Source organism: Equus asinus, chromosome 4 (assembly GCF_041296235.1).
Source record: "Equus asinus isolate D_3611 breed Donkey chromosome 4, EquAss-T2T_v2, whole genome shotgun sequence".
Taxonomy (NCBI): domain Eukaryota; kingdom Metazoa; phylum Chordata; class Mammalia; order Perissodactyla; family Equidae; genus Equus; species Equus asinus.
The window spans coordinates 70,082,231-70,098,216 of NC_091793.1; the positions used below are offsets into that span (position 1 = coordinate 70,082,231).

At 36.1% G+C, this 15,986-nt stretch overlaps 1 protein-coding gene across 1 annotated transcript in view; it reads left to right on the top strand.

Annotated features, from left to right (window-relative positions):
* Positions 1–15,986, top strand: part of PTPN4 (protein tyrosine phosphatase non-receptor type 4) — a 204,936-nt gene that overhangs the window by 142,695 nt on the left and 46,255 nt on the right. Inside the window, exons 12-13 of the mRNA XM_070507486.1 lie at positions 6,955–7,127; positions 14,424–14,492. Coding sequence (XP_070363587.1) covers positions 6,955–7,127; positions 14,424–14,492 — 242 coding nt within the window. The remainder of the gene's footprint in view (positions 1–6,954; positions 7,128–14,423; positions 14,493–15,986) is intronic.

Consider the following 15,986-nt stretch of genomic DNA (forward strand, 5'->3'; position numbering starts at 1 on the left):
CATTGTCAGTCCTTAGGGCCCATTCACATAGGTTGGTAACTGAACATTTTATATGTCCTTTTTCTTCTTTCTACTAAATCTACAGCACTTCCTTACATATATAAGTTCATTTCATTTCAGGGAACCTGAGTGTTTAGTTTTGTTTCTAGTTCATGAACGTGTAGTACATTTCCTCCTTGTCTTGGAGTGATAATGTCCGTTTTACTTACTAAATACAACACATTGAGTTATCATGGAGAGTACATTGTTGGAAAGAATTTCATGTTGTAATTGATTTTATCTGTTTCATCAAGTTAAACTAACCTTATCCTTTCACTTACATTATTTCTTAGAAATCTTGACAAATTAGTGCAGATTTCAAGATGAAGTGCATGTAAAATGTATTTGAAACCTTTGAAATGTATTTGAATCAGCTGCATTTTATTTAAGGATATTGATCTACTCAGTGACTATGATCATTTATGCTCACAAAATACAGAATTTTTTTTCAAGAGAGGTTTTATTGAAATAGAATAGTATACAGACAGTGAATATAGTGCTTGATAAGTATATAAAATACAATGTCAATGTGTAGAACGTTACTACCATCCCAGAAACTGGTATTATTCCTAATGGACCTGATGCCCACTTTGCAGTCCTTAACCCTCCCAAAAGGTAAACATTATTCTCATTTGTATTATCATAGATTAGTTGGCTTATTTTTGAACTTTAAAAAATTAAACTATATAGAATGTTCTCTTTTTGTCTGCCTTTTTTCCCTTAACGTTGTGAAAATCATCCAAGTTGTTACACATAGCAGTAGTTTGTTCCATTGCTGTGTGGTATTCTACTGAAGGAATATACCATAAATTAGTTTTTCGTTCTTTTTTTTTTTTTTTAATCCGAGGAAGATTAGCCCTGAGCCAACATCCACTGCCAGTCCTCCTCTTTTTGCTGCGGAAGACTGGCCCTGAGCTAAGATCTGTGCCCATCTTCCTCTATTTTATATGTAGGGACACCTAACACAGCATGGCTTGATAAGCAGCAAGTAGGTCCGCATCCGCTATCCAAATCGGCAAACCTTGGGCCACCAAAGCAGAGCACGCGAACTTAACCACTGCTCCACCAGCAGGCCCCTTTTTATTCGTTCTTATGTTTGTGGACAGTTTGGCCATGTCCAGCTTGTGGCTATTACGACTAATACTGCTAATGACCATTCTTGTGCATGTTTTAGTAAATATTTAGAGGGATGAAACATGATAAATCTTACCTAGAAACTAGAGAAGAAATAAGTATTTTACTTTAATTATATTGGTAGAAGGTAGTGTAGAAGTCAACTTTTCTAATTTCTTCCCATTTTAGTACTATTCTTATTAGTAGTAATAATAATAGTTATATTATCGAACGTTTATTGAGGTCTTACCAAGTGCATGGTAATATACCAACCATTTTTATATCGTTTAATCCTCACAGCCATTCTCTGAGGTGGTGTATCATTAGGAATGTGTTTAGCTGCAGGTAACATCAGCAACAAAAGTCAACTAACAATTGATTAAAGACTACACAGACATACTCTGCAGAATGTTGCTTTGTTAATGTTTTCTTTCTGAAACATCTCTATTTTTAAATACTCAAACTTAATAGACTACTTATATCTGAATACAACATTTTGTGTCTATTATTTACAAAATGTGTAGGGAAAAATTTTGTTCATTCCAAATACAATTGGTAGAATGTCAAAATCATATATAGGCTTTTTGAAGTATGGAAAGTCTCAAAAAGGGAGAACATAAAATTTAAAAATGGGCAAAAGATCTGAACAGACATTTCTCTAAAGAAGATAGACAGATGGCCAACAGGCACATGAAAGGATGTTCAACATCATTAACTATCAGGGAAATGCAAATCATCATTAACTGTCAGGGAAATGCGAATCGAAACTACAATGAGATATCACCTCACTCCTATCAGAATGCCTTTAATTAACAAGACAAGAAACAAGTATTGAAGAGGATATAGAGAGAAGGGAACCCTCATACACTGCTGGTGGGATTTCAAGCTGGTGCAGCCACTATGGAAGACAGTATGGAGATTCCTCACAAAATTAAGAATAGAACTACCATACGATCCAGCTATTCCACTGCTGGATATTTATCCAAAGAACATGAAAACACGAATGCATAAAGATAACACACACCACTATGTTCATTGCAGCATTATTCATGATAGCCAAGACTTGGAAGCAACCTAGGTGCCCATCAAGGGACGAATGGATAAAGATGTAATATATATACACCAAGGGAATACTACTCAGCCATAAGAAACAATGAAATCCGGCCATTTGTGACAACATGGGTGGACCTTGAGGGTATTGTGCTATACGAAATAAGTCAGAGGGAGAAAGTCAAATACTGTATGATCTCACTCATGAGTAGAAGATAAAAACAACAACAGTCACATAGAGATGGAAATTGGATTGGTGGTTACCAGAGAGGAAGTGGAGAGGGAGGAAGGTGAACAGGGTGATTAGGCACATTTGTGTGGTGATGGATTGTAATTAGTCAAAAAAAAAAAAACTCAGTTAACCTTAAACAGAGGCATACAGGTGGGCCTCACGTTAGGCAATGGATGTCTTACTGAAAAATCAGTGTGAATCCTCTTGGAAAGACAGTAATAGCATCCAAAAAAAAACAGGGCACAAAGTAAATAGTCTTATTGCCAAGCATAACATTTCCAACTACTACGTATTTAACTCAGCAATTTAAAAGAACATGGCATGGGGGCTGGCCCAGTGACATAGTAGTTAAGTTCCTGTGTTCTGCTTTGGCGTCCTGGAGTTCGCCGGTTCAGGTACCAGGCGTGGACCTAGCACCGCTCATCAAACCACGCTGCAGCAGCATCCCAGATAAAATAGAGGAAGATTAGTACAGATGTTAGCTCAGGGCCAATCTTGCTCACAAAAAAATAAATAAATAAAAGACACAGCATGAATCTAGTCCTCATCACCTATAGTGTAGTCTGATTCCAAATAGCACCCCTTAACCAACTTCCTAATGTCAAAATAGCATTTCTGCTAAGTTCCTTGGATGTCACTGCTTCCAAAGTAACTAACTCCTGAGGTCTCCTAAAAGCACAAGAAATTGCACCTCTGCAAAAAAAGAACTGCACACACAAAAGAGTTCTTCATAAAGCCTTCAACCCTGAGCCAGCCATTCAGCTTTAGCACACGTTATACAGAACGTGCTTTCTTTACCAGCTATACACCAGGCCACATGATCAGCCTGCAGGGCCACACCAGCAACCAGTAAACAGTTCTTGTTTCTGGAAAGAATAAGGCTCAAATGTGGCCACCGCAGCTGCCCAGCCAGCCGCACCACAGGTGACACCAGGAGGCCGGCTCCTCACCCAGTGATTCTGTTACACAGCATGCGAGGCCTGGGTGCCAGCCAAGACTGGCAGTAGTAGCTCGAGTCCCTTTGCTTTCTGGAAGTTAAAGTCAGACCCTGTTGGTCACTTAAACCCCCTTTGTGGTTCAGGGAAAGAATCCCTCTCTCAGAACTCTTAACTTTGATTGGAGACTCTGGTTAAAATTAAAGACTTCTAACCCGGATTTGAAAAAGTGAAACAGCTGTCCTGTTTATTAACCATAAATGACTCCGTATATCGGATCCTTTCCTCTGTTTTTTTTTTTTTCTTTCTGCTGAATTAAGTTTTGATGGAGAGTTCACTTAAAAGGTTAAGAGAGAGTAGAAAGCATGTATAGACTGTGAATGGAAAAACTGCTAAATCTTTCTCCAGAATATAACAAAGGAAGCCTCTTTCTAAAGATGAAAGTGCTCAAGCTGCCACCTCACAGCACAGCCAGCACCCAGCGTCAAAATCAGCGTCCCCAGTGGTCCCCAGACTCAACTAACCCAACTGTGCCCACCACCTGCACCCTCATGGAGACCAGCATCGCATGGAGGGGCAGAGAGGTGGCAGGCTTGCACTCACATGAGAATATAGTTGACGCTGACAATAGTGTGTGTGGCCTGGACGAGCGGCTGGTTGTGCATGATGGTCGCATAGCTCTGCACCCAGACCCAGCTACCATGCTTTGCCAGCAACCTGTAGTACTTGGTGGTTGCCTACCCCTTCACTAGCACTGATGGAGAGACAGAAGGCAACTGGTGTGAATGAGCTCACTCTGGATCAGCCCCAAATGCGATCCCTGGGGGTAGGAGTGCAGGTCCCCTGTGAGCCCTAATAATCGTGCCAGGCAGGATGAATTTATCCCAAAGTGAATTGATTGTCTTGTTAATTTGCATCGAATCCTCTGGTCCCTCACCATTAGCAAGGGAGGAAACACTTAAATTGGAAGGATTCCCCAATACTGTTTTCTAACTGAGAAGGTGGGGTCTAGGCAGCTGAACTCCTTTGCTCATGTTCCCTTTCCCGAGAGATTTCAGCTCAAAGCAAAACTGTATGAAAAGCCAAGGGCGTCAATGCACATGAGCCAAGCGGGCTAGCTTCACTTTTTGTTTCCGTCTTTAGTGAGGTCTGCGTAGGGCGAAGCATATGAATAGGAGAATGAGACCCCTGCCAGGAGGATTCCGTCCAGAAACTCGCCCTCTCCTTGTGCGAGCTGCCTGCAGATGTTAGAGAAACAAGTTGGGGCCCAGGGTTGGAGCAGCCACTAGCAGGGCCTCAAATACCATCGTACTCAGAGGGTTCCCACCCATCCACAGGCTGTAGACTAAAGTCACGCCCCGCCCTGTGGTGATCCAGGATGCGCTGGAGTTGTCCCAGTGCTGAGCGTTGTGGCATCTTACACAGGTGGTGAGTGCAGCGCAGGTGGAAGGTGCTGTAACCGTGCACGTGGTGGTACAGAGTCTTCTCAATCAGGTCCTGAGGTTTGTACCCCATCAGCTCTGCCACTGTACGGAGAGAAATCCCTGGGGGATGAGCGCCAAGTGTGGCTGTGCCCCCTCCACCCCAGACAGCAATCTCAAACCTGGGTGCCCACCTTCACTTCACGGGGTATGAGGGACACAGAACGACACGACTTACATGCATCTTAGATTTTACTTCCACGTAGGAGCATTACTGCATTCATACTCTTTGTAAGACATTCTCTGTCATTTTGCATTGTTTATGGTATGTGGTATAACATGTGAACTGTATTTGTTAGTGCATAGCAAGCAGCTGTCAAACATAATTAGGAATTCTCTGGTGATTGAGAGGTGATATTTTAAGCATATTATCTTCTAACATAGTAGTTTAATACTTATACATGGGCATTTTACTGTATTTTAATTATGGAAAATATCTTCATGACCTTTTGATAGGCAAAGATTTAACAGACCATAGAAGGAAAATTAACCTTAAAATGTCAATAATTGCTCTATGTTAAAATTAAGAACTGTATTCATCAATAGACATCACTGAGTGAAAGAGCACAGAATATGTTTATAATACACATGCACGTGCGCGCACACACACCCCGCACATCCTTGGTTGTATATCTAACCCAATCCAAAAATATGCTACTGACTTGAACAGACACTTCAGAAATGAGAATATCCACATGGCCAGTAACATGAAAAGGTGTTGAACCTCATAAATCATCAAGAAAATACAAATTGTAACCAAAATGTGATACTTTTACACATCCACCAGAATAGTTTAATGAAAAGATTGCTAAACCAGTCATTGGAGAGCATGTAGAGCACACACTGCTGGTAGAAGGGAATACATATTGATCTAACCATCTTGGAACACTGTTGGCATTATCTACTAAAGGTGAACGTGTGTGTATCTTATGATCCAACAGCAGAAATGTGCATCAGACAACATACAGGACATACATGGCAGCAATATGTTTACATCCTCAAACTGGTAACATCAAATGTCTGTCAACAATAAATGGATAAATAAACTGTGGTATATTCATATGATAGAATACTATGTAGGATGAAAATGAGCGAATTAGTGCTTCACAACTATATAGATGAATATAGAAATATAATATTGAACACAAGAAGTCAAACCTAGAGACACATATGTATGATTCTTTGTATATAAAATTCAAAAACAAGCATAACCAATCTACGGTGATAAAAGTCAGACGAGTAATTACCTTTGGGGAGGTAATCTTCTAGAAAGGGGAGAGAAAAGATACTCCAGAGGTGCTAGTAACAATATATTTCTTTTTCTGGTTGGAGGTTAAATGATTGCATTCATAATGTGAAAATCAGAGCTGTACACTATGACATGTATGCCTTGTGATACATAGTTTACTTCAATGAAACTGTTTATTTAAATAGTAACTTATGCCAGACTTTTAGAGAAAAATTAAAGAAATGCTTCTATCCTATTGCTCTATTTTTTTATTGAGATAAACATTGATTTGTAATGTTATATAAACTTCATGTCTACATCATTACATTTTGATTTCTGTGTATACTACATCATGTTCACCACCCAAAGATTAATTACCATCTGTCACCGCACACGTGCCCTTTTATTCCTTTTGCCTTCCCTCCTCCCGTCTTCTGTATCTATGTTTGTTTGTTGTTGTTTTTATCTTCCACTTATGAGTGAAATCATGTGGTATTGACTTTGTCCATCTGAGTAATTTCTATTGCTCCTTATTTTAAAATTTGAGTTTCATAAAGTGTTCAGAAGTGCTGAATATTCTTATTTACTTATTTGCAATCTGCACAGATTTATAAATTTAGAGATATTGAAAGATGTGATAATCTTAAAGTTTAATATATGGGCCAGGATTATATTTTGAAACAGAATTATAGCTACTGATTTTTTAAAACAGATGTATATCAGTTTCTAAACTTATTTCTAACTATGTTCTAAAGTAAAAGTTCCTACGAGATGTAATATTACTGACTAGAATATTTATCTGTAAAGAGTGAATTAAATGGAGCATTAGATCCTGACCTTTTCCTGGTATTCTCTGCATTCTGTCGTTTATTACAGCATGAATCTAGAGACACATTATTGGGATTTAATATGGTGAATTACAGAGCGTGCAAACATTTGTGGAAAGCATGTGTAGAACATCACACATTCTTCCGTTTGGACAGACCACTTCCACCTCAAAAGAATTTTTTTGCCCATTATTTTACATTAGGTTCAAAATTCCGGTATTGGTAAGTATTGCTTATGCATTAATGCTTTATTGTTGGATTTTTCCTCCGTTTAAAATAAGGGTCTAGTTTATTGAACCATGGAATCTTGGTTACTCATACATACCTACTAAGTCAAAAATCTCCCTGGAGTGTGGCCCCTTTGTCTCTGTTGGCAAAATGTTCTGTCGGTTCTTGTGATATAACTAGACTTGAGAAACCTCTTCCATTGACTATATTCCAGGTCATTAATTTCTAAAGCAAATCAACCATATTTAATTATTTACATTCTAGACATGTTATCATTTCCATTGGTGTCTTTGTTAAATATTTACAATAAAACTTTTCTTTGTTCTAAGAAACTTTGATTTGTAAAAACCAAGATCTCTTCTGCATGAGCTTACAGTTACGTTGCTTTTTTTGTGTATGAGTTGTCAAACCCTTTATTGTAAAGAGTTCAAAACAGCTATTGTGCAAAATCAGATTTGGTCATTGAACAATAACCCCAAGTTCCTTTTCCTAAAGTTGTCTTATTATTTATTCTTGATAGCTTTTATTTTCTCCTGAAGACAGCAGTCTTTGGGGGATAACTATAAATATGAAGAAGCTCTAATTAGTTTTGCCTATGGAATTCTTGAAAGACCCATGAAAACTAATTTTTAAATGGAATCTGGTAAGAGTCACATAGAAAAAGCCATTCATGATCTTCTGGTAAAACAAGTGTTATTTATTTTTGTTTGTTTCTGCTTCACAAAATAAGATTTTCCATCTTCAATAAATAAAACCTTTTACCATTATCTGTTAGATTAACTCATGTTATATATTCATGAGGAAAATATTTAGATATGGCCCAGAAAAGAAATATATTGTAAACCTCAAACATTTATAAATGCCCAGTTTGTAATCTCAGAAAAAAATTACAGCATAAAGCTTAGTACAGGATATTCTATTAAAAATGCATGCCCCCCCCCCACCCAAAGAAAAGTAGTAAAGGTAGCCCAAAAATTTCAGTAGCAACACTTAAATAGAATTAGGAAAATATTGACCACCAACAAAGCACAGCAGATTCTTAACGTGGTTCATGTTTAATTCCCCTGTTACCTTCCTAAAAGCAATTTCGGGAAAAGTAAGGTGGTAGTACTTATGAATTTAAAGGTAAATAGAGTATTAGACCAATGGTGAAAGTCAAGGAAAAATCAAAAAGCTTTATCTATTGGTAATAAATCTCAGCAAGGACAGAAGAAATCTCCAATGAAAGAACAGTACAGACCATAACAGTATTCCCTCAGTAAACTTAATTCCTAACTAAGTGACCACCAGGGTTATATACAAGGGCTACACTTAATCAGAGCTCTTTCGTCCCTCTGTCTTTGAAAATATGACATACACATAAATATACACACACCATTTCACTTGGGCAACAAAGAAATTAATAGAATGTAGTTACCAGCCTTCAACTATAATTCAAACAGGTCTCAGGATGAGAAAAAAAAAGGAATTTACCCAAACTATACCACAGCAAACAGAAAATCTAGTCATGAGGAGTATAAATAAAAAAGACGGTTAAAGAAACCAATTTGGGAGAAAATCACCACTGAAACAGAATGAAATTTCAACCATAGATAATAATAAAAACAAGCTCCAAGCTCAAGAACAATCTAATAAGAAAAAATATTGGTGGGGAGGGGAGCAACACCTGCCATTCAGGCTATTGGGGGCTGACAGATTGTACATTTTTAACAGCTTTATTAAGGTATAATTGACATGCAATAAACCACCATATTTAAAGTTTAAGATTTAATGTTTGGAGAGAGATATACATCCATGAATACATCACCACAATCAATGTATCAAACATATCTACCCCAAAAATCTCTCTCATACCCCTCTCTAACCCCTTTCTCCCATGCTGCTTTGTCCCCATACAACCATTGGTCTGCTTTCTGTCTCTATAAATTGGTTTGAATTTTCTGGGATTTTATATCAATTGAAGCATATATATTATATATATATATATTCTTAGTGTGGCCTCTTTTCCTCAGCAAAGTTATTCTGAAATTCATCCATGTTGTTGCCTGTATTGATAGTTCATGTCTTTTTATTGTGGAATATAAATATACCATAATTTGTTTATCCATTCACTTTGTTATGGATATCAAGTGGGTTGTTGCCCAGTTTGTGTTGTTTCCAGGTTTGGGCTATTACAAATAAAGCTGCTGTGAACATTCATGTGGAAGTATTTGAATGGACGTTTGCTTTAATTTCCCTTCATTAAATACTTAGGAGTGGAGTGGCCAAATCATATGGTAGATGTATGTTTAACTTTGCAAGAAACTGCCAATCGTTCTTTCAAAGCAGTTTGTACCATTTTACGTACCCACCAGCAGTGTAGGAGAGTTCTGGTTCCATCACATTCTCATCAATGCCTGTCATTATCTTCGTTTTACTAGTGTCTTCTGAAGAGCACAATTTTGGTAAAGTTCAGTTTACCAATTTGTTCTTTTATGGATAAATCTTTGCCTAACCCAAGGTCACAAAGATTTATTCCTCTACTTTCTTCTGAGAGTTTTGTGGTTTTGGCTCTTAATTTGAGTCTGTGATCCCTTTGGAAATAATTTTTGTATATGCTGTGAAGTGTGGATTAAAATTCAGTTTTTTGCATATAGATATACAGTTATTCTAACACCATTTGTTGAAAAGATTACCCTTTCTTCACTGAGTTGCCTTTGCACCTTTGTTGGAAATCAAGTGTCTGTATTCGTGTGGACTTAATTGTGGACTTATAATAAGTCTTAAACTCTGGTAGTAGTCGTCCTCCAACTTTGTTCTTTTTTAAAGTTGTTTCGAATGTTATAAGGCCTTTTCATTTCCATCTGAATTTTAAAATTAGCTGATCAACTTATACAGGAGAGAATTCTAGGATTTTAATTGAGATTGTGCTGAAACTATAGATCAATGTCGGGAGAATTGACATCTTAAAAATACTGAGTTTTCTGGTAGTGTATCTTTTTATTTACTTAAGTCATCTTTTATTTCTCTCAGCAGTGTTTATAGTTTTCAGAGTACAGGTGTTTTACATTTTTCTTGAATTTGTCCTTAATTATTTCATATTTTGATGCTATTATAAATGGCCTTTTTTCATTTTAATTTCAGATTGTCCATCGCTATTAGATAGAAATGCAATTGATTTTTTTATGTTAATCTTGTTTCCTGAAACTTTGCTCACCTCACTTATTCTAGGAGCTTTTTTGTAGCTTCCAGCAGAGTTTCTACCTAGAGAATAAAGACAATTGTAATTCTTCCTTTCTGTTCTGATTTTTTTCTTTTCCTTTTCCTATTGCCCCAGCTAGAACCTCCAGTACAGTGTTGAATAGTAGTGGTGAGAACAGATATCCTTGTCTTGTTCTTTATCTTAGGGGAGGGCATTCAGCCTTTCACTCTTAAGTATGATGTTAGTCGTAGGCTTTTCCTAGATGCCTATATCGTGCATGTTGAGGGAGTTCCTTCTATTTCTCATTTGCTGGAAGTTTTTATTAAGTTAGAATATTGGTTTTTGTCAAATACTTTTTATGCAACTGTTGTAATGATTATATGGTTTTTCTTTTTGGTTTGTTTATATGAGGAATTACATTGACTGAGTTTCAAGTGTTAAACCACCCTGCATTCCTGGGATGAGCCCTACTTGGTCGTGATCTATTACTCTTTTTATGTATTATTTTATTTGCTTTGTGAAAATCTTGTTTAGAATTTTTACATCTATGTTCATGAAGGATATTGCTCTGCAGTTTTCTTGTGATGTAATTGTTGGGTTTTGATATCAGGGTAGTTTAGGCCTCATTGAATGAGTTGGGAAGTATTCCCTCATTTTCAATTTTCTAGAAGAGTTTCTGCAGTAGTGGTTTTATTTCCTTTTGAATTTAATAGGATTTACGGATTAATCCATCTGGGGGAAAGGTTTTATTTATAGGAAGCTTTGAACAACATGTTCAAATTCTTTAATAGATATAAAGCAGTTCAGGTTTTCTCTGTCTTCCTGAGCAAGCTTTGGTAGTTACATTTTTTCAAGAAGTTTATCTGTTTTGTCTAAGTTGTTGAATTTTTTGGCATAAAGTTTATAATGTTTCCTTATTATCTTTTTAATGTCTCTAGAATCTCTAGTAATGTCATTTCTCTCATTCTTGATATTAGTAACTTGTGATTTCTCTCTTTTTTCCCTGACCCGCCTTGAGCTAAAGGCTTATCAGTTTGCATTATATATTTTTAAATTCTGTGAATATCAAATAAAATTTTTCTTCAGACTTATATATAGCTTATGGGCCACCTTTGTCATATACTAAGTCTTAAAGAAAAAAAAGTGACCAAAAGCTATTAAACTTAGCCAAGTTGCCTTTCAAGTCTAAAGTCGATTGATAGACATAATTAAATATACAAAACCTCAGGGGAATATAGCATCCGTGAGCTCATCTTGAAAAAAATCTTTTAATAGTAAAATTAAGCCATTCAAGGGATAAATCAAAATGACTCAAGAAGAATTTCAGTAAAAGCAAATCCTTTCAATATAGAACTAATCCTTGACAATGTGAGAAGTATGATTATAGAATAGAATTAAAATGGTATAAACTTTGACAAAGTAAAAGTAATAATATAACTAAGGAAAGAAGAGGAAAGAAGGGACTAGTGGAAGTAGGAGATTCCACATTAACAAAAATGAAAACATTAATAACCAACTCCTTAAGGTTTTCCTAATGTTTTCTCTCTCTCTCTCTTTTTTTTTTAATGAATGGTGGTCTTTTTCTTTTAGTTCAGGGAAAATCAGTATAATGTCGTTTTCATTAAAAGTGGCATATGTAGCATAATCACATTGTAATAGAATTATGTCTATATTTGGAGCCTTTTCTATGTGTATGTAGTTTCAGAATGATTTTTACCTGCTCATATGGAGATTATTTCTTAGGGGTTAGACTCCTACTAAATTTGGGGTTTTTTTCCCCTCTTTTTGTTATGCTTTTCTATCTTGCTTGAATTCTTTATAATAAGCTTATATGTATTTTTTTACCAATTGGTATTTTCTCATTATTCTAAAGATAAGTATCTTCCTGTCAGAATTTAGTGTTCTTAGGTTATGGTACAGTTGTGCATTTTGTTCTAATAACAATACTAAACCCCTGAAGAATAATATTATAGATAATATGAAATACAAACTTTTAATTACTCCCTCATATTTCAATTTTATCTTTATATTTTTATTATGAAATTCAACTTATTAATCCAACCGTTTGAGTCCTCTTCACTGGAAAATTAATGCATCAGTCAGGGAAATAGAAAGCCCCTTTGATTTTTCAAATAAAAGCAATTTAATTGAGGGAATTGGTTAAACAGATGTTAGAAAGGCTGGAAAAGCAAAAGGAGAAGTAGAGTTTTGGAGAAGCAAACAGGAAGAATGGATAATGCTTAAGGATCAGAAGCTTGTATTCCTTCTGGGCTGGAGTCCGCAAGCCTAGACCTGCCACTGCATTATGTTACAGCCACTGTCACTTCAGTTCTGGATCTGCTTTGATCAGGGATGGTACCGTCTATAAGGTCCTGTTTCTCCCTGTGTCCTGGCCCCACTATTGTTATAGCAGCTAGCAGCATCTGTCAGTCTCCTGCTTTTGACTTGCTCTGCTTTCTGATCTCCCACCAGAAAAAATACAGAACCTAGCAGAGAGTCAACTTGCAAAGGAACCTAGAAGATAGAGTTTGTTGACTCACAGCCTCCTACAAAACTTAGCAGAGCACAGAAGGACAGGATTGAGACCTATGACAGCTCAACTAACATTAAATTAAATTAGTGTATATAAGTAAACCATATATGTTTATAGTTTTGAAGTTTTGTCTTTGTAGTCCTTGAGAACTTTAAAAACATATCCAAAGCACTTTTTAATAATCAAAATGATTAATAATTTTGTAAGTGAAGTAGTAATGGCAGCATGTCAGATGTTTATTTGGACACGATTCTATCCCTAATGGTATGCATTAAATAAATAGGTTTTTTCTCCTCAGAATAAGCAATGGTTATGAATATTACAACTATTGTAATACTTAAAATGTAATATTATTTAGACTGAGATATGGAATGCAGAATATCAAAGAATTTATTACTGTCTCTACCAACCACCTCATACACACACTTGTATTATCTCTGTTCCAAAACATCCAGGCGATTAAAGTCATTGTTCTAATGTGGAAATACAAAACAGTGGTGAACCTTAATTTGTTACCTTGTTCATAATTGCAAGTATAGTTTATCCTTCTTAGAGGAAATATATTTTCTTAAGAAACTTCAAGTTGGGTAAGTTTAAAAATCATGGTAATGTTTCTGACTTTTCCATTGAAACTTCAACAGACATGCTGTATTCACATTTATCTATACTTTTCCGTAGAAGATGGTCTTAAAATTGCTTGCTTAGCTTTAGAAACCTATATTTGGCTGCTTTTGTATGTATTAGATATCTACATACGTAAGTGGTTGTGTTTGATATACTAGATATTTATGTTCATCCACCCTTAAATAATGTGACATGTCAAGTAACCAATTATCTGAGAACCAAGTTTTTATTAACAAATTTGGTCTGAACACATTGGTGTACCACGGAGGAGGATCAGTTCCCGTGCATAAACAATGTGCTTGCTAGACAAATCAGCTTCAAGACAAATTCCCTATAGTGCCCAACTCACAACCATATTTCTGTTCTTAGTTCCTTCCTATATACAAGAATCCGGAGTTGCCTGTGTCTGGACACGGAAGGATTTGAGAATGTAACCAGTCTTCATATCTATGATCATTACCAATAGACAAGGAAGAAAATCTTGCCCAAGGAAAGAACAGTTCTTCAAGATCAAGATGTTTCGGGCCCTTCCTAAGGAACAGTAGAGACACTAGCTAAACCACAGGCCTATAGAGTAAGGGCAGGGCTTAGATGAGCTGGGACATAGCAACCTATCTCTGAGTCTAGAGGGAATGCCTTTCCAGGGCTTAGCAGAGAAGAATTCCTCTCATGCAAAATTATTTCTCATACTCACTCTCAAATAAAGAAGTATCTGAAAATGAAGTGTCTATGGAACACATCTTTGTTCATAAATGGAAGAACTGTAATTAAGCTTCAGCCATTCAGGTAGAACTGGAATGTAGTCCAGTCTTTCTTTCTTAACTTCTTCTCCCTTTTCTCTGCTAAAAAATTTTGTCTCTTATGAAATTGTAATATAATCATGTTGTGTATAGTCATTTTATCTTCTAATTTTCTTTAAGATTTTATTATTGTGCATATTCATGTATTTCAGTGGGAGAACTGAAGTCCAGTCAGTTCAGTATGGCAAAGAAAAGGCAAATAAAGACAGGGTATTTGCAAGGTAAGCCACTTCTATTTCAGTATTTGAATTTTTTTTAACAGAAAAAATTACTAAAACTCTTTTTCCAGACACGATTACAGAATCATCACCTGATCCTTTCTTTAGTTAAACTATAAATTATGTTGAGGGGATAATGAAATAGTTTGTCTAATTTATTCTTTTTTTTTTTTTGCATGAGTTAAATTAACCTTGTGCCAAGCTTTGTAGCTCTGTAGGCTGAATCAAATATTATATTATTAATACAGCATTTTGTTGGAAGCTTTGTTTCCCTTTTTTAATATTTTTCAGAAAAATAATGATTCTTTTCGTACATTATCCAGCCCATTTCCGTATCATATTGTTAAGAAGTAAGTTGGTTTTTATTTGGGTGCCGTTTAGTTATCTTCATTTTTTTACAATCTGTTGTAGCCAGTTTGCTTTTTAACAAGTGAAATGACATGATCAGATTTATGTTTTAGAAAATAATTTTATGGGCAAGGATAAAGAATGGATTAGAAGTAAAGACTGGGTACTCAGAGACCAGTCAGAAGGTTACTGCAGTAATCCAAGTGGAAATAATGAAGGCCTGATCTAAAACATTGGCAATGAAATGGAGAATACGGAACAAATTTGGGGAACATTTTGTAGGTAGAACTAGCAGAAGTTGTTGACCAATTGGATGGAAGTGTTACGGACAGTAGTATCTGGAAATACTGTCAGATTTGAGTGACATAAAATAGACGGGATACAGTAGAAAGAACAAATTTGTAATGGAAAAAGGAGTTAAATTGGCACACGTCTAGTTTGAGATGCCTGAGCAACACTCTAACAGAATTATCTAATAGATTATTAAATATTCAGATGTAGAGCTCTGAAGGAGGAAGAATGACCAAATCGGTGGCAGCAAATATTTATTGAAGACCTACTCTGCTGAGCATTGTTTCAGGCCCTAGGAATACAATGAAGAACAAGATACACATCTTGGCCCCGTGGAGCTTAAATTCTAAGTGATGCCACAGATATCTAATATAAGTAAAGGATTGAGCCATGTGTCAGGAAGAGTAGACTGATAATAGACCAAAGCGAGCAAGAATGGTAGAGTTGATGGTTGGGGAGGTAGGCAGCAGCCAGAACTTCTATGACCTTAAGTTAGAATTGGTTAAGGACTTTGGGTTTTAAGTGGAAGCCACTGGGGGCTAAAAGCATGAAAGGGATATAAACTCATGCATTTTTAAAAGTCTGGTAGAGTTCTTATATTTTAGAGTGATAAACTGAAGTATTTACAAATATCATATGATTTCTAGGATTTGCTTCAAAGTAATTGGGGTGAGAGGGTTAGTAAGTGGTAGAGATGAAACAAGATTGACCATGAAGATAATTGTTGAACTTGGGTCCTGAGTACACAGAGTTTACTAAACTATTCTCTCTGCTTTATTTATGTTTAAAATGTTCCATAATAAAAATATGGGGGTTGGGGGAAATTACTCTGGCTACTGTGATAGGATCAACTGTATG